Source organism: Ahaetulla prasina, chromosome 18 (assembly GCF_028640845.1).
Source record: "Ahaetulla prasina isolate Xishuangbanna chromosome 18, ASM2864084v1, whole genome shotgun sequence".
Classification (NCBI taxonomy): Eukaryota; Metazoa; Chordata; class Lepidosauria; order Squamata; family Colubridae; genus Ahaetulla; species Ahaetulla prasina.
The window spans coordinates 10,743,091-10,761,416 of NC_080556.1; the positions used below are offsets into that span (position 1 = coordinate 10,743,091).

Consider the following 18,326-nt stretch of genomic DNA (forward strand, 5'->3'; position numbering starts at 1 on the left):
AACTGCTAGGTTGGCAGAAGCTGGGACAAGTCACGGGAACTCACCCCATTACGCGGCGCTAGGGATTTGAACCACTGAACTGCCGACCTTTCGATCAACAAGCTCAGGGTCTTAGCCACTGAGCCATCATGTCCCTTAAAAGACACAGTAATAACCTTAAATTGCCACTAAAAGGGTTTCTTTCTTATTTGTGGCTGCTAAACGTGCTTTAAGCACAGGAGGGGGCTGTTTTCCGTCGCTTACAAGGAGTGTTGAAGCCATCATATTTATTACTGCAATTACTGCAGGTTCTAGTCCCACCAGGCCCAAGGTTGACTCAGCCTTCCATCCTTTATAAGGTAGGTAAAATGAGGACCCAGATTGTTGGGGGGGCAATAAGTTGACTTTGTAAATATACAAATAGAATGAGACTATTGCTTTATACACTGTAAGCCGCCCTGAGTCTTCGGAGAAGGGCGGGGTATAAATGTAAATAAATAATTAAAAAAAAGTTCCAGTTGATGGGGAGGAAATGGAGATTTTGCCGTAACCTTTCCCTGCCACGCCAACCAAGCCACACCCACCAAGCCATGCCACACCCATCAAGCCACACCCACAGAACCGGTAGTACAAGTGTTTGAAACCCACCACTGATCCAGTCACCCTTTTAATTGTAATAACACGGGCGATTGCTTATTTGTACCCTATGACTATCATTAAATGTTGTACCTTATGATTCTTGACGAACGTATCTTTTATGTACACTGAGAAAATACGGACCAAATTCCTTGTGTGTCCAATCACACTTGGCCAATAAAATTCTATTCCATCCTACATAATAAAGATGCCGAATAATAATAATAATAACACCATTGGTCAGCTGCAGAAGGCCACCTTACTGGGATCTGCTCGCATAATTCGCCGATACATCACGCAATTCTAAACGCTTGGGAAGCGTTTGACTAGTGATCTGTGATATGAAATCCAGCATAGTTATCTCGTTTGCTGTGTATACTGTCATTTTGTGTAAATAAAATAAAATAATAATAATAATAAAGTTTTGGAACACATCATTATTATTATTAGAATAGAATAGAATAGAATTTTATTGGCCAAGTGTGATTGGACACACAAGGAATTTGTCTTGGTGCAGATGCTCTCAGTGTACATAAAAGAAAAGATACGTTCATCAAGGTACAACATTTACAACACAATTGATGATCAATATATCAATATAAATCATAAGGATTGCCAGCAACAAGTTATAGTCATACAGTCATAAATGGAAAGAGATTGGTGATGGGAACTATGAGAAGATTAATAGTAGAGTAGATTCAGTAAATAGTTTGACAGTGTTGAGGGAATTATTTGTTTAGCAGAGTGACGGCGTTTCAGGGGGGAAAAACTGTTCTTGTGTCTAGTTGTTCTGGTGTGCAGTGCTCTATAGCGTCGTTTTGAGGGTAGGAGTTGAAACAGTTTATGTCCAGGATGTGAGGGGTCTGCAAATATTTTCACGGCCCTCTTCTTGATTCGTGCAGTATACACTATATACAGTATTATACACTATAATAATATAATTATATATAATATTAATAATAATATCAATAATTATTATTAATAATAATAAAGTTTAGAATAATAAACTTAACAAGATGCTGTTCAAAAAGTTTTTTTATATATATAAATATTTTTATTTTATTTTTTAATAAATGTTTTATTTTATTTATGTATGATATAAAAATTTTTTTTTAAAAAAAGTTTATTATTATTATTATTATTTGCAGGTTTTCTGATTGCTTTTTATTGGAATAGTCCAAGGGGGGGGGAAATTATTCCCGTGTTTGTGTGTTTTTGTGTGTGTGTGTGTGTGTGGGGAGCGTCGTTCCGGACGCGGCCTTTAGAGGGCAGCGGTTTCCCTCTTTCCCCACGCTCGGCTCGCCCATCGTTCCGAGGGGCGAGGCCGCCTTCTCCCTTCCGCGCCTGCGCCCGGCGTTTTGCGACGTTTTGCGACAGCCGTCCGGCGCCTCGGGACACGGGGCTTTCCGGCCGAGCGAGCGAGGGAGCGAGCGGGCGGCTGCGGCGGCGGCGGCGATGCTGCTGACGGTGTTCTGCCTGCGGCGGGACCGCTCCGAGGTGACCTTCTCGCTGCAGGTGGACGCCGACTTCGAGCTCCAGAACTTCCGGGCCCTCTGCGCCCTCGAGTCCGGCGTCCCCGCCTCCGAGAGCCAGGTCGGTCGGTGCGCGCCCGGAGCCTCTGCAGCCGCCGCCCCCAACTCCCCCCCTGGCGGTGGGGAGCCCCGCGAGAGCCCCCCCCCAGCCCCCCCCCCAGCCGAGGAGACCCTGGAGGCTCTCCGCCCTCCCCCTCCCTCCCCGCCACCCTCCGCAGGTGGGCAGGGGTCCCGGTGCCCTCGGATACAGGGGGGGCGCTTTGTGGGGCGGGTGGTCTCCTCTTTAGAGCTGGGCAGGGGTCCCGATGCCTTTGGATGGGGGGTGGGGGCGCTTTGTGGGGCGGGTGGTCTTCCCCTTGCAGCTGGGCAGGGGTCCTGATGCCCTCGGGGGGTGGGGGGGCTTTGTGGGCAGGTGGTCTCTATAGCTAGGCAGGGGTCCCGATGCCCTCGGATACAGGGGGCGCTTTGTGGGTGGTCTCCTCTTTACAGCTGAGCAGGGATCCCGATGCCCTCAGATACAGGGGGCATTTTGTGGGGTGGGTGGTCTCCTCTTTACAGCTAGGCAGAGGTCCCGATGCCCTCAGATATGGGGGGGGGCTTTGTGGGCAGGTGGTCCCTATAGCCAGGCAGGGGCCCCGATGCCTTTGGATGGGGGGTGGGAGCGCTTTGTGGGGCGGATGGTCCCCCCTCGCAGATGGGCAGGGGTCCCAATGCCCTAGGATGGCGGGGGGGGCGCCTTGTGGGGCAGGAGGTCTCCTCTTTAGAGTTGGGCAGGGGTCCTGATGCCCTCAGGGGATGTGGGGGCTTTGTGGGCAGGTGGTCTCTATAGCTAGGCAGGGGTCCCGGTGCCCTCGGATACAGGGGGCGCTTTGTGGGTGGTCTCCTCTTTACAGCTGAGCAGGGATCCCGATGCCCTCGGATATGGGGGGAAGGGTCTTTGTGGGCAGGTGGTCTCTTTACAGCTGGGCAGGGGTCCTGATGCCCTCAGATACAGGGGGCATTTTGTGGGGTGGGTGGTCTCCTCTTTACAGCTAGGCAGAGGTCCCGATGCCATCGGATTTGGTGGGATTTTGTGGGCAGGTGGTCTCTATAGCTAGGCAGGGGTCCCGATGCCCTTGGATACAGGGCATTTGTGGGGCAGGAGGTCTCCCCTTTACAGCTGGGCAGGGGTCCTGATGCCCTAGGATACAGGGGGGGCTTTGTGGGCACGTAGTCTCTTTACAGCTGGGCAGAGGTCCCGGTGCCCTCATATATGGGGTGGGGGCTTTGTGGGGTGGGTGGTCTCCTCTTTAGAGCTGGGCAGGGGTCCCGATGCCTTTGGATGGGGGGTGGGGGCGCTTTGTGGGGCGGGTGGTCCCCCCCTCGCAGGTGGGCAGGGGTCCCAATGCCCTAGGATGGCAGGGGGGCACCTTGTGGGGCAGGAGGTCTCCCCTTTACAGCTGGGCAGAGGTCCCGGGGCCCTCGGATACAGGGGGGGCTTTGTGGGGCAGGTGGTCTCCCCTTTAGAGCTGGGCAGGGGTCCTGATGCCCTCGGGGTGTGTGGGGGCTTTGTGGGCAGGTGGTCTCTATAGCTAGGCAGGGGTCCCAGTGCCCTCGGATACAGGGGACGCTTTGTGGGCCGGGTGGTCTTCTCTATATGGCTGGGCAGGGGTCCCAATGCCTTTGGATGGGGGGTGGGGGCGCTTTGTGGGGTGGATGGTCTTCCCCTTGCAGCTGGGCAGGGGTCCTGATGCCGGGGGGGGGTCTTTGTGGGGCGGATGGTCCCCCCTCGCAGTTGGGCAGGGGTCCCAATGCCCTAGGATGGCGGGGGGGGCGCCTTGTGGGGCAGGAGGTCTCCTCTTTAGAGTTGGGCAGGGGTCCCGATGCCCTCAGGGGATGTGGGGGCTTTGTGGGCAGGTGGTCTCTATAGCTAGGCAGGGGTCCCGATGCCCTTGGATACAGAGGGGGCTTTGTGCAGTGGGGGGTCTCCTCTTTAGAGCTGGGCAGGGGTCCCGATGCCTAGGATGGGAAGAGGCACTTTGTGGGGCGGTGGGTCTCCCCCTTGCAGCTGGGCAGAGGTCCCGATGCCCTTGGATACTGGGGAGGAGCATTGCTTTATGGGGTGGGTGGTCTCCCCCTTACAGCTGGGCATGGGTCCTGATGCCCTCAGATACAGGGGGCATTTTGTGGGGTGGGTGGTCTCTTCTTTACAGCTGGGCAGGGATCCCGATGCCCTCGGATATGGGGGGGGGGCTTTGTGGGCAGGTGGTCTCCTCTTTAGTCTCCTCTCCTCTTTGATGCCCTCCGATATGGGAGGGGGTTTTGTGGGCAGGTGGTCTCTATAGCTAGGCAAGGGTCCCGATGCCCTTGGATACAGGGCATTTGTGGGGTGGGTGGTCTCCTCTTTAGAGCTGGGCAGGGGTCCCGATGCCTAGGATGGGAAGGAGCGCTTTGTGGGTTGGTGGGTCTCCCTCTTGCAGCTGGGCAGGGGCCTGATGCCCTCAGGGGTGGGGTGCTTGTGGGGCGGTGTTCTCCTTTACAGCTGGGCAGGGGTCCCAATGCCTTTGGATGGGGGCGCTTTGTGGTGGATGGTCCCCTCGCAGGTGGGCAGGGGTCCCAATGCCCTAGGATGGCAGGGGGCGCCTTGTGGGGCAGGAGGTCTCCCTTTACAGCTGGGCAGGGGTCCTGATGCCCTAGGATACAGGGCATTTGTGGGGTGGGTGGTCTCTTCTTTACAGCTGGGCAGGGATCCCGATGCCCTCGGATATGGGGGGGGGGCTTTGTGGGCAGGTGGTCTCCTCTTTAGTCTCCTCTCCTCTTTGATGCCCTCCGATATGGGAGGGGGTTTTGTGGGCAGGTGGTCTCTATAGCTAGGCAAGGGTCCCGATGCCCTTGGATACAGGGCATTTGTGGGGTGGGTGGTCTCCTCTTTAGAGCTGGGCAGGGGTCCCGATGCCTAGGATGGGAAGGAGCGCTTTGTGGGTTGGTGGGTCTCCCTCTTGCAGCTGGGCAGGGGCCTGATGCCCTCAGGGGGTGGGGGTGCTTGTGGGGCGGGTGTTCTCCTTTTTACAGCTGGGCAGGGGTCCCAATGCCTTTGGATGGGGGGGGCGCTTTGTGGGGTGGATGGTCCCCCCCTCGCAGGTGGGCAGGGGTCCCAATGCCCTAGGATGGCAGGGGGGCGCCTTGTGGGGCAGGAGGTCTCCCCTTTACAGCTGGGCAGGGGTCCTGATGCCCTAGGATACAGGGCGGGCTTTGTGGGCACGTGGTCTCTTTACAGCTGGACAGGGGTCCCGATGCCCTCGGATACCGGGGAGGGGTGTTGCTTTATGGGACAGCTGTCTCCCCCTTACAGCTGGGTAGGGGCTCTGGATGCCCTTGGGTTGGGGAGGGGGGAGCGGTTGCTTTTGAGGGACGGTGGCCCCGGGCCTTCTGGTAGTGAGGGGAGGGGTATTTGTAGTGAGGAACTCTCTGGCTGCGGAACCGGCTGGCCGGCTGCCAGAGTCAAGAGTCCAACTCTGCGGACGGCCCCTTCTTGCCCCGACTGCCCGTTCAATACCTTGGTCATCTATTTTGGGAATATGGTTCGTCTGCCTTGCCCTCCTGCCCCATCTCCTCTGAGGGTGCCCCGAGACTGCTTGGTCTGCAGGGGGTCCGATCTGGGTCGGTCACCGGGATCAGAAAGTTGTTTCGGATTCGGATCCCTCAGAATGGATTCCAGCACGAAAGCTCGGAAGACAACACCTCTGGACCGGGTGGCCAACCCAGATTGGATCCCGCGAGATTATCCTGGGACACGTAGATTCGCCTTATTCGTGGCTGCTTTGTCTGTACCCAGACCGGGCCCTTGCCCGCCTAGTTTCCTGGGTAGGGCGGCTGGTTTGAACTAGGAGGCCCTTCCTGAGTCTGTCTTTCTGCCGTCTGTAAGATCCCTCCCAACGGGGCAAAGCTTTGCCTGTGCCACCTGCAGCCACTTGTGGCAAAGGCCAAGTGGCCCCAAATCCTCTCCTGATATTCTGATCCCTCCCTCGAGAGCAGTGGATCCGGCTCCTGACTCAACCGGCCAGCCCGCAATCCTTTGTACCAGTCGGTCGGCACCTGAGGGTGGATCCGAGTTTACATTCTTCCGCTCTCGTTTTGCACCCCAATGGCACAGCCGCCGAGCGGGCGGAGGCCTCTTCCTGGCTCTTGCAGGCAGTGCTTTCTACCAGATCCTCGCAGTGTCTCTCGGGCCCCAGCGGGATCCGTTTCCTGGCATTGCTGGGAAGCATTTCTGGGAATGGTTTTACCCATGTTAGATTACCTGGGGGAGCTTTGCGGAAGATGATAGACCAGGGAGGGCAGGAGAAAGTTGGATTGGACCGCGAGATCATGAATAGCTGGGCTCTTGGAGCTGCAAAATCGGTGTTTTCAGTCGTTCGAAACCACAGCTTGATGTAGGCCTGAGGCATGCTTTGGAAAATATCTCTCCAGGAAAGGGGTCGCGTCCCGGATGGGCTCGCTGAGAGGAAACGGCTGTCGCTTCAGCCCAGTTTGCTTGGGCTACTTTTGTTCGGTCGCTTGCAGAGGTGGGTGGCTTGAGTACTCCGGGCCGGGCTGCCTGCCTTTCTAGGCTTGATAGCCCCGGGGTCCGAGGCTGGCCTGACCCTGGTTGACCCAACAGGGCATCTGCTTGGAGGCCGCTTCCTTTTGAATGGCTGCCTGTGCCTCTTCCTCTCAGATCATCTTCGGCGAGCAGCCGCTCACCGACAACCACCGGTCATTGGCGTCTTACGGCCTGAAGGACGGAGACGTGGTGATCCTGCAGCAAGTGGAGAATGGGCAGGCACAATCCCCGGCCCCCTTTTCTGGTAAGAGACCCCCCCTCCTCTTCCTCCTCGTGGGTTCTCCCCCCTTTGGCCTGGCCGGCCTCGGGCTCAGGTCCTACCCTTTCGGTCTGTTTAAACTGCCCGTTATAAATGTCCGCGACTCTGATAGCTCCTCAGGTCACAAGTGGTCACTTTTTGGAAAGCGGGGCAGATCCCCCGTCCCTCCTCCCCGGAGCTTAAGGCAGCTCCCCAAATTGTTTATCCTCAAGGGGGGTGATTTTCTCTGGAATTCTGTGCAGAAAATTTCACAGGAATAGCGTTCACCAATACAGGAGCAGAATGCAAGGCGCATTCAGAGTCGTTATCAGTCGACGTTTTTGTGGGCTGTCACACCGTTTTCTCTCTCAATTTTCTTCCTTGAACGGCCTGGGTGCCTTCATCCTGTCTCGGCTGCTCGGCTCATCTGGGCAGTCTCCGGAGGGCACAGTGGGGGTGGGTGGGACACGTATTCCAAAATCTGGAGAGCTGACGCAGTGTCAGAGAAGGGGACGGTCCTCTTACCTAACCGGCCCATCTCAAGCCCGGCGTGAACGGGTGGTCCCGGTTCAGAATCTCCTTTGGAAGACCCTCCTCCCTTTTCCACAAAGCCAGAACATCCGAGTGGAGGCTGATCAGGTGTTGTCTTCTTCTCTTCCCCCCTCCCTCCCATCGCAAATAGGGATGCCCAGGATAGACTTCAGCAGCATCGCCGTGCCGGGGACGTCCGCCCAGTTCTCCCAGTCTCTACAGCTGCCACCCCCAGCCCCGACCCCACCCGCTCCCTCACAGGCCCCGGCTCCGGCCCCGGCCACTCCCGACCCACCCTCCATCCCGCAAGGCTTGGACAACCCGGCCCTTTTGCGAGCCATGCTGCTGGCCAACCCACACGAGCTCTCCTTGCTGAAGGAACGCAATCCCCCTCTGGCCGAGGCGCTGCTCAGCGGAGACTTGGGTGAGTCCTGCCAGGGCGGGTGGAAGGGAGGGAGGAATCTCTCTGGGTGGGTGGAGGAGGAATGGGGCAGGGAGAGGACCAGCGCTACCACTTTGCCCTATGACAGTTTTGGAGAACCTTTTCGGCACCGAGTGCCGAAAACAGAGCGCTGGAAACCAGGCGCGCAGGAGTGCTCAGCTTCTGGTTTCCGGCGTGCGCACCAATCACCTGGCCTTCCGTTTTCTGGCACGCATGCAGCTGGTCTTCACGCGCCTGGGAGCACTGGAACCGGAAGCTCAGCTTCCCGTCTTGCGCATGCACACCGGGGAGCTGCTCTTCCAGTTTTCCGCTGCTCCCGTGCGTGCAAAGACCAGCTAGCCAGCATGCATGTGCGTGCCCGAACCTGGAAGAGCAATGGGCGATGGCTGGCGTGCCCAGAGAGATGGCTCTGCGTGCCACTTCCAGCGTGCGTGTCATAGGTTTGCCATCACGGCCCTGTGACTCCCCCCCCCTCTTTGCCTTTTGTGTCCCAGAGAAATTCACTCAAGTGCTGGTGGAACAGCAACAGGACCGAGCGCGCCGCGAGCAGGAGAGGATCCGTCTCTTCTCCGCTGACCCTTTTGATCTAGAAGCTCAGGCTAAGATCGAGGAGGACATTAGGTAGCAGGCCAGTAGCGGGGAGAGGCGAGCGGAGGGTTGGGTCTGGAGGGAGCCGGCCCAAGGAGGCTTCTGACCGGCTCTGCTGTTTTTGCTCTCAGGCAACAGAACATCGAAGAGAACATGACTATCGCCATGGAAGAGGCTCCCGAGAGCTTTGGCCAGGTGGTGATGCTGTACATCAACTGCAAGGTCAACGGCCACCCCGTGAAAGCCTTCGTGGACTCGGGTCCGTCTGGCTCCCCTCCCTCCCTTTCCTGCCAGGCGTGGCTGGTCCACGCTTGCGGAGGGTCTGGGGGAGGCCAGTTGTGGGACAACGCCGGGTAGCAGCATTGGGCGGGGAGGAGGATAGCAGGGCTGAGGTTTCCTTCCGGAAGAGTCCCCAGTGGAGGGTGGGGGATCTTTTCAACCCGGCATGCCCTCTTGGCAGGTGCCCAGATGACCATCATGAGCCAGGCATGCGCAGATCGGTGCAACATCATGCGATTGGTGGACCGGCGCTGGGCCGGCATCGCCCGGGGCGTGGGCACCCAGCGGATCATTGGCAGGGTGCACCTGGGTAGGTGTTTGGGGAGGAGGCAGCCGGCAACTCCCTCCCTCGACGGAGGCCGGCTTCTGGGTGGAAGGAACGCCTACCCGCCATGTTTTCTGCTGCAGCTCAGGTGCAGATCGAGGGGGATTTCCTCCCGTGCTCCTTCTCCATCCTGGAGGAGCAGCCCATGGACATGCTGCTGGGCCTGGACATGCTGAAGAGGCACCAGGTGAGTGGCAGGTGTCTGAGGCTGACGGGACTGGCACTCTCTTGCAGGCAGCAGCTTCCAAGGGTCTCCTTCCCTTCCTGGCTTTGTTGTGGCCCGCCAGCAGAGCTGGCAGCGGATTCGGACAGTGAGGAGGTTGGGGAGGAACATGGGCCAGTCCTGGAGTCTGGGGAAGGCTCTGATGAGGGCTCTGCGTCCGAGGCAGATAGAGGGCCAAGGCCATCTGATACTTATCAGCTGCCTTCGGCATCAGACATCAGTGAGGCAGACGAACAGCTGGAGCCTGTTCCCAGTGTGCGCATGCGCAGAGTTGCCAGATGAAGGGAACAGCTAATGAACAAGGGTCGACTTGGGAGTAAGGCCACGGGTGGATGATGAATGGCCCCTTCCATAGGAAATAAAGAGGAGCGAAAGGGGAGTGGAGTTTGCAGGAGACAATTAGTTCATTCCTGCATTCTTGCCAATGAAAGATATCGGCCTGGCCGCTCTCCAAGCCTGATAATGGTCGGTAATTGTGAACTATCTTGAAAGACTGCGGGAGTGGAAAGACTTTGGTGGAGAGGAATTCACTGTAAATTAAATAAAAAGGGGTTTATCGGGACGAGGACTTAGCTTCGTTGCAACAGGTTTGGTGGGTCATTCCCCCAGCGGCCTCGGGCCAGGGTCAGCCTCAGGGCCTCCTCGCCTTTCCTCCTTCCCCAGTGCTCCATCGACCTGAAGAACAACGTGCTGGTGATTGGCACCACTGGCTCTCAGACGACCTTCCTGCCTGAGGGGGAGCTTCCGGAATGTGCCAAGCTGGCTTACGGGCCGGGCCGGGAGGACATGCGTCCTGATGAGCTGGCAGATCAAGAGCTAGCCGAAGCCCTTCAGAAATCTGCTGAGGAAGCAGGTAGGTGGGCTAGGAGGAAGCGGCTCATGCCGGGGGTGGGGGGTGGGGGGGGCGCTTGCCAGAGAACGGAACATTCCAGAAAGGGGAGTTTTGCTCTTCCACGTTTGAAGGAATAAGGCCACCGCTATCTTGCGGTGCTGAAATTGGGGAAAAGAGACACACTTGGTTGGTTCTTAATCTGGAAGGAGCGCCCAGGAAAAGCTGCCTCTTGAGGGTCTTGGGGGCGGGGAACAATTAAGGAGGGGGTGGGGGGGCAGATCGGTGGTGCTGCGACAGAGGAAACGACACCCCCTTTTTTTGGTGGGACCGCCAAGAATTTGGACCGCTATCCGGTGTTCCCAGGCGCATTGTGGGAGCTGTGACTTAACAGCTTTTAAGCAGAGATTTTAACATTGCACCCCACCCCCACCCCGGTTATCCGAAGTAGGAAACCTTAGGTGAGTAATTTAATTCCCTTTCACCGACGTTTCCCCTCCAGTGGTCATTCTCGGCGGCGCCTGGGAAGAAAATACTCTCTTGGTGCAGAGTTCTTGGCCTGTCGAATTCATAGGCTTTGCTGTCTCCAAAGCCGCTTGTTCTATTCGCGCACACCACTTGCCGAATCCCCAGGATCGGCTGGTTCTCTTGAGGGTGAACCCCACCTTTTCTCTGGGTCTTGAGCGTCCTATAGGACCTGTGGGGACTCAGAGGGGCTTGTCCCGGGACTGCATCACCCCCAACCCCACCCCACCCCCGCTCCCAGAAGCGGGGGGAGACGTGGCAGGACTGACAGGCCTTGAGGCAGGCAGCGGAAGTAATTTAGTCTGGTTTTTGGGGGGGAGGGCTTCATCCTTCACCCTCCTCTCTTTTGGCCCATTAAGTTACAGGTGGATTGATGCAAGATGGCCGCCTCAGACATCAGCGGCGGAAAGCCAAGGGAAGAAAACGCCATCCCTCACCTCATCCCCTTTGTACCCTCTTATAGCCCCCACCCTCCCACCCTGAGAAATATGCTTTGTGGCCAGCCAAGCAGGGGCCTTGTATCTTTATATCCTGGCATTAAAGGTCTCCCTTAAAGAGATCCAGCTTAGTTTGAGTTTTACTTAGCCCGAGCAGTCCTCAGCCCCAGTGTCCCTCCCCCTCTTCCCCCTCCTTGCCCGGCCTGGGCAAAGGGGCTCTCCTGCATCGGAAAGCCCATTTGCCCTGTGGCATCACCTCCTGCCATTCCCTTGCTCTCTGCTGGCTGGTCTGGCCACTTTGTGATAGGTTGGGGTGGGGGGGCCTCTCTGTCCCCCAAGGGAGGCTCGGTATGATGGGAACCTTGGCGCCTTCCCTCCACTGCCCCCTGCAGTTCAGCTTCCCCAAACGTAGTTCTGTCTTTTGCAGTTGGTTGCAAAAGGTCCTTTATTTGTGCGACTGCAGCGAGAGAGAGAAAGAGAAAGAGAGAGCAGTTGGACTCCTTGGTGGGTCCGAAGTTCTATTCTGCATTGGATTTGGAGGGCATGTGACGGAGGTGGAGAACCCCCTCGGACGGAGGAATCAGCGGGCGTAAGCCTTGCTGACTCTGCCACACGTCCTGACAGCCAGCTCAGAGGACAGGAAGAGGAAGGAGCAATCAAGAAAGTCCAGGGAGAGGACAGGACAGTCACCCAGGATCAGAGAGAAGAGCGTTTCGTGCCTGAGCCAAGGCGCCTGAGGCCAAGCAGGCCTAGCTGGCATTGCCCAGCAGCGGAGGAAGGTGGATGATCTGGGACAAGACGTGCTGGACAATCCGGAGAGTTTTCCCATCCGGCCAAACATTGGAGCCGTTCAGGCCAGGGGCCTCTTGTGTTCCCCGTCAGGCTGCCCTTCCTAACGGCAGGAAGAGGACAGGAAGAGCCGCGGCCATCAGACAGACAGCAGCAGCAGCACCGAGAGAGTCAGCTCGATAGTTGAGCCTAGAGCCAGGAAGGAAGGAAGCCCTTCGTCCGGCACAGCCAGCGGCCGCTCAGAGAGGAGGACTTTGGAAGACAGGCCAGGAAGGGGGGGTCAGGAAGGGCCACCGGAGCCAGGGTGCATGTGGCGTGTGCTAATCCACGTTTGGTGTGTTGTGTCTCCTAATCCAAACAGAATGCCAGAAGCCTAGATGCATGTAATGTGGTTTTGCTGCCGCTGGAGGGGGCCCACACACCAGGTACTGCCAGCGCTTCCTCCTTCTCCTGGCTCCTGCAGGGGGGGTGGAGGGGTGGAGGGGACCACCGACTTGGATCCGAGATGGGGGACCCCAGCGGAGGACTCCAGCAGCAGTCGGGACGCTCCTGGCCAAAGCTTTTTCCGACATGATGGCAACTGAGGGAAGACCGAGCCGGTGCAGATCCTACCGCTTGGTTGCCCGGAGGATCTTGTCTCGAGGCAGCCGGATCGCTCGATGATTCCAAATATCGTTTCTGCCTTTCTTCTCCCCGCCACTCGGAAAGCGGTGCCTTGCTGCGCATTACTGCGGCGAATGCATGTGGGGCGTGCTGGAGAGGGGCACCAGCAGGGCTTGGCTTGAGTTAACCCGATGGGCCCATCCACCTTCACCCGGAAACCTGGCAGAGCAATTTTCTTCTGGGAATCTTGCAGGAGTCGTGGGGGGGGTGGGGGACTGCAGGAGGAGACACTCCGCCGAACCCGTCTTGGTTTCTGCTCCTCCTTGGAAGTCGGGAAGTGGCCCTCGCGGCCGGTTAAGATCTTAACTGCAGTGAAATTAAAGTGGGGAGGTGGGGGGGGGGGTCACCCTGGGGGGCGTCACCCCGAATGGCTGCAATGTTTGTTGCTTGCTTGCAGCTGGTTTGGCTGGCTTGCCTGCCCATATAAGAGAAGGGGGGGAACTGGGGAAAGGAGCCTATTCAGGGATAGATTGAGGGGGACGAGCCATTCTCGCTTGCAACCCCCCCATTGTGAAGGGAGCAGGTTGGCTGGGGTGGGTGAGTGGGCAGGCAGCTTTCCCTACTGCCACTCTTGTCGGCCGCTCGTAGGGCCTCCCCGTTTCCTATGCAATCGTCTGGGGTTCTTAATCTCCCTTTTCCCTCCTTCTTCTCTCTTCTTGTGTGCGCAGAGAATAGCGATACAGAAACTACCTCACTTGAAGCTCCATCGCAACCAACTTCGGACAGCTTTAAACCTCCAGTTTGTTTTCCAGAACTTGATCCGAAGATTACCGACTCTCCTGCAAGCCGATCGCTCGATCGCTCGGCTTCTGCTCCGGCCGTTGGCTCCCCCCGCAGCGGCCAGATACTGCCTGAAAGTCCCCGAGCTGGGAAATCCCTGGATTCTATGCTGGAGCTCTGGGGAGGGTTGGGGAGCAGGAAGCCCCCGGCCTCCCCACTGAATCTGGCGGGCGCTGGGGCCTCCTCCCTCCTGGGGGGCTCGGCAACCCCCCAAAACATACATGCTGCTTCCAGCTGCCGATCGGAGAAGGCTGCTCCTGGCCCCGAGCCTCGGGAGATGGGGGGAGAGAACAGCCCGTCCCAAGAGATGAGCGAGCCTGACGCCCCCGTGCTGCTAGAGCCCCAGCTTCCTCCGGGTGAATTGAGGGAGCCTCGGCGTGTGGGGGATGTTTCCTCGCTGGTGGCCGATGCTGCGGAAGAAGGAGAGATGTCCCAAGGGGCCGAAGGGAGGCCAGAGGGGATCCCAGCCCAGCCTCCAGGAGATGACTGCTCGCTTGAAGGACACCTTGCCCCAGAGACCCCAGACCCACACTTCCTCGAGTCAGCCGACATGAGCGCCACGGCCCCCGGGACGGAGCCAGGGTTGCACAAATGCCATGGCTTTCCTCCGCCCCTCGGTCTCCCCCCAGCGAGCGGCTCGACTCAGCCCGGAAATGTCCCCGCTAGCCGGCCCAAGGATCAAGAGGACGAGACGGGCATCTCCCTCGCCTCGGCCCTTAAGGAGCTCCACCGACTCCTGGTTGTGAGTTCGAAACACGACTTCCGGAGAGGGGGGGCTCAGCAGGAAGAGAGCTGCCCCTCGCTGGAGGTTCCTCCCGAAGAGTCGGCTGTGGCCGAGGAGAGTTCATCTTTCCGAGAGCGAGCTAGGCAGGACCCGGCCCTTTCCCGCCCAGCTGCCTGCTTGGAGGCCGAGACAGAGATGCCGGCGGACCCCCATTTAGGTGAGGGGCAGCAGGAGGCTGTCCAAGGGGCCTCTTGCTGCGGTGACTCCGTCTCGGCAAGCCCTTCAGTAGTGTGGCCTCCGCCGCAGGACGAGGAGTGCCTGAGAATACCGGCCCAGCTCTTATCCTCCGGACAGCAGCATCCCGGCTGCGCTGCTGTGGGACAGAGCTCACTTGCCTCGCTCGGCCCTCCAGAGTCCTGGGCGGCCCGGGGCAGTTGCAGCAGCCCTTCCCCTGAAGAAGGGGGAGACTCCAGCGAGCATCCTGTCGAACAGCCGGAGTTCCCATCCTTCCCCGGGACTTCAGAGCCTCGCTCTCCTGGCCTCGCTGCAAACCTCGATCAGATTGTGGGGGCCGGCTTTACGCCCCAAGAAGCCGGAGAAGCGCTGGAGCACGCGGGAGGGAACGCCGATCTGGCCCTGCTTATCTTGCTCGCCAGGAATATCGTGGTGCCCACGTAGCCAAGACTGCCTTTCTGAAAGAGCCCCCCTCTGCCTGACCCCGCGACTAAGTTTGATTCCTTTTTTTTTTTTTTTAAAGAAAAATAATCCCTTATTTTCAACCGGGTCATCTCCTGTTTCTCTGGTTGAATTTTGGCCCTTTAAAAGAAGCAAAACATTTGGTATTGTACGGGATCCGTAATTTCTTAATTCCTATCCTTCTGGCGATGTTTACAGAATAAACTTTTATTTGAATATATGGTTTTAGAACGATATGCAAATTTGGGGCTTAGAAAGTATAGAGCCGGGGCCGAGGCGGCGTTTACCTTGGTGAAGTGCCAGGAAGGCAGAGTCTTCAGGAGCAGGGATGGGGCGTGGCAGCCCCTTCTCACCCACCCCCGCGCCCCCCCACCCCCCGGGGGGACACCGCGTACCAGCCGTGTGACTGGGGCTCCTTTCTGCTTAGCCGTGGGTGAAAATTGGTCCCCGGGCAGAGTGCTCCGAGGGGGCAGTGCTTTTGGGGTACCGTGGGGGTAAAGCTGCAGCCACCAGATCAGCCCCTCAGGTCTTGAGGCTGGTCCCAAAGGGCCGTAGAGTTGGGGTGGGGTGGGGCTTTTGCACCTTGATGCACGCCGAACCGCAGCTTTGGATGCCGTGGTGGTTGGCCATGACGGTGCTGGGCTTGGCGAGGAGATAGCATTCTTAGGGTCAGAGAGAAAGACAGAGGAGCTGTGGTGCTTTCCAATTTTTTCCTTGCGGGTGTTAGAGCCAGGGGGCTGCTTGCCGGGAGCCTCCCTTAACGGGATGGTCTTTAAGCATTGGATGATTTGAAATGAAAGGCAGGGAATTGGCAGCTGCTGATCACATTTAGCTGCGAGAGGGCCTGGACTGCCATTCATTTGGCCCTGATTCCACAGCCCAAGACTGGCTCTTGAAGTTAAGAAAGTGTGTGTGGTGGCGGGTGGGGGGGGGCTTCCTCTGCGTTTCTGAAGGCTTGAATTTTTTTCTCTGCAGCTTGAGAGATTCATTTGTCCCGTCCCCATAATTCAGAGCAACGGGTTGGGAGAGTTTTGAAATTGAGAGGGGTGGGGTGGGGACGGTGCACGAGCGGTGTTTTCTTTTGGTTTGACAAATGCTACGGCTCTTGGCTAGGATTTGCTGATCTCGGATGGCAGTGGGGAGACCCACGCACACCCTTTTTTACGGGAAGGTAGCAGTAGGGGCTCTGCATAGCAGGAGTTCCCTTGTCAGGTGCTCCTGAAGGTGCCCGTCTCTCTGGATATAGGTACCGCAGAGGGACTAAACCTCTGGTTACAGGAGCAGCAGCAGCAACAGCAGCAGCAATGGGACAGGAGAATCCTGAAGGCCAACCGAGGCAGCGATGCTTTCGAAACGCACCCTCGTGTGAGTTTCAAGGGCTGCACTTCCTGGCAGAGTGTGTGCCCGGCTGGAGGGCGGCGGTGTGAGAGCCTGCAAAAATGCTTGTCTGTCGTAGAGGGTTTGCGTATAATTCACGGAGGAGCAGTCTGGAGCGTGCTCTCTCCTCGTACGCTGGGTGAAGGCCTGGGGATCACTGGTGGCCACTCCCTTGGGCCGGGTACCTTGGCGTTCTGCACACGCAACGGCGGGCCGGGGCCTCTCAGGAATCTCTGCCTGTCACGTTGGCAGGGTTGCCCTTCTTCGCCCTTGTCTCGGCCCGCTTGGCTGCTGCCGGGCGGCATCGGGACGCAATTGGGCTCTTTTGCCAATGACCGGGTGAGATCTTTGTAGCTCGCATCTTCCTTTTTACCAAAAAACAAAAAAAAATTAAGGACATATTTGGCAGGAGAGCGGGGTGTTGCTTCTCAACTGGGAGAAACATGTAAACGTTTTGGATTTTAAAAAATAAAGATGTGTTTTCTCATAGCAGTTGTCCGATAGAGATTTTTTTTTTTTTGTACAGGTGCCGCCAAGGTGCAGCCAAATTTGGTTGCAGGGCCAAAGAGGGCCGGGCATTTGGCGGGCAACGGAGGGAGGCAGCGTTTGTGTGCTGGCAATACCCATTTTCTGGGGATAAATATTAGGGATACCGCAGCAGTCCCGCCCATCTACTTCTTCCACCATCCGGGCATCCATGCCACATCCAGGCTAGGCTTCCATTCCAGCAGGCTGGCTCCACGGAATGCAGTCGGTGCGTCCCAGCGCTCGGATGGATGCGGGACCCGGCCAGAAAAGCCAGTCCGGTGCATCCTTTCCGCCCGCTGGTGGTAGAACAGGTTTTGGAAGCGCCCGCAGCACCTTCTCCCTTCCTTCCTCAAGCTGGCAAGTAGTGCCAGGCCAGTAAGTGGCAGCTCCTTGGGAGCCTGTGGCTGATCTTGCCATGGCAGGTGGGTGTGCGGGCTCCTTGACTCGTCAGGCCCAACCGGTTCAACAGGTGAAGACTTGGCAGGTGACAAAGGTGGGGGGAGGAGGAGAAGGAGGCAGCCCTGGCCGGCGTTTCCCACAGGGGAGGCATCCTGGCTGAGAAGGGCTTCGGTGCTGCAGGAGACCAGGGTGGAGGTGGGGGGTGGGCCTCCCTCGCAGGGCTGTTTTTCTTGGAGCACCTGTGGGTGCTGAAGTTTAAGCTTAAACCTAACCCTTAAAGGGGCCGTGCATAAGCGCACCAGCGTGCCTACCGTCCCTATTTACTCGTACTCATTTCTTACGTTCATACTTACACGTCTATATGTTGTGCTTAGACTTACTTTGTCCTAATGCTTGATGATAATAATAATAACCTTTATTATTTGGCTTATTCTTAAACGATAGGCTGGATTCCCATTTAAAAGCGTGCGGGGGAAGGGGGCAGGAGCTTGCTCCTCCTGTTCTTTGGAAAGGCCTACCTTGTCGGGCCGGTTTTACCACATAGTCTGTGGGGACCCTCCCCCCACCGCGTGCACCCCCCTCCCCTCCACGAGGGGGGTTGTCATTTAAATAAATAAAATAAAGGTGGAGAAACAGAGGAGTAATAATAATAATAATAATATAACCTTTATTGTCATTTAAATCAGGTCTCCAACTTTGGTCCCTTTAAGACTTGTGGACTTCAATTCCCAGAGTCCCTGGGAGTTGAAGTCCACAAGTCTTAAAGGGATCAAGGTTGGAGACCCCTGATTTAAATAAATAAAAATAAAGGTGGAGAAAAAGAAGCTTAACAACAACAACAACAATAATAATAATAATAACCTTTATTGTCATTTAAATAAAGGTGGAGAAAAAGAGGCATAATAAATAATAATAATAACCACCTTTATTGTCACTTAAATAAATAAAATAAAAGGTGGAGAAAAAGGCTTGATAATAATAACTTTTATTGTCACTTAAATAAAGGTGGAGAAAAAGAGGCTTAATAATAATAATAATAATAACCACCTTTATTGTCACTTAAATAAATAAAATAAAGGTGGAGAAAAAAGGCCTGATAATTAATCATAATAACCTTTATTGTCACTTAAATAAATAAAGGTGGAGAAAAAGGCCTGATAATTAATAATAATAACCTTTATTGTCATTTAAATAAAATAAAGGTGGAGAAACTGAGGCTTAATA

At 56.5% G+C, this 18,326-nt stretch overlaps 1 protein-coding gene across 7 annotated transcripts; it reads left to right on the forward strand.

Moving 5' to 3' along the window:
• The first annotated feature begins 1,993 nt into the window (after positions 1 to 1,993).
• On the forward strand, positions 1,994 to 16,664 carry DDI2 (DNA damage inducible 1 homolog 2). Of its 7 annotated transcripts, none has more exons than XM_058161485.1 (10): positions 1,995 to 2,208; positions 6,844 to 6,973; positions 7,650 to 7,922; positions 8,435 to 8,561; positions 8,660 to 8,787; positions 8,989 to 9,117; positions 9,216 to 9,319; positions 10,019 to 10,208; positions 12,297 to 12,360; positions 13,351 to 13,486. In XM_058161485.1, exons 1-9 carry the CDS (start codon positions 2,071 to 2,073, stop codon positions 12,320 to 12,322), a joined length of 1,245 nt encoding a protein of 414 aa, XP_058017468.1. In that variant the 5' UTR covers positions 1,995 to 2,070; the 3' UTR covers positions 12,323 to 12,360; positions 13,351 to 13,486. The 7 variants fall into 7 exon arrangements, with proteins under 7 accessions (XP_058017466.1, XP_058017464.1, XP_058017468.1 ...); XM_058161484.1 differs by having other exon boundaries at positions 13,267 to 13,403; XM_058161482.1 differs by lacking the exon at positions 12,297 to 12,360 and adding an exon at positions 6,597 to 6,691 and having other exon boundaries at positions 2,071 to 2,208; positions 13,267 to 16,664.
• The last annotated feature ends 1,662 nt before the right edge of the window (positions 16,665 to 18,326 follow it).

Excerpts from the sequence above, each read along its gene's own strand:
- DDI2 (XM_058161479.1), top strand. The coding sequence starts at position 2,071 with ATGCTGCTGACGGTGTTCTGCCTGCGGCGGGACCGCTCCGAGGTGACC. Across the intron at positions 6,974-7,649 it reads ATCCCCGGCCCCCTTTTCTG|GGATGCCCAGGATAGACTTC; the intron begins GTAAGAGACCCC and ends CATCGCAAATAG. Across the intron at positions 8,788-8,988 it reads GAAAGCCTTCGTGGACTCGG|GTGCCCAGATGACCATCATG; the intron begins GTCCGTCTGGCT and ends CCCTCTTGGCAG.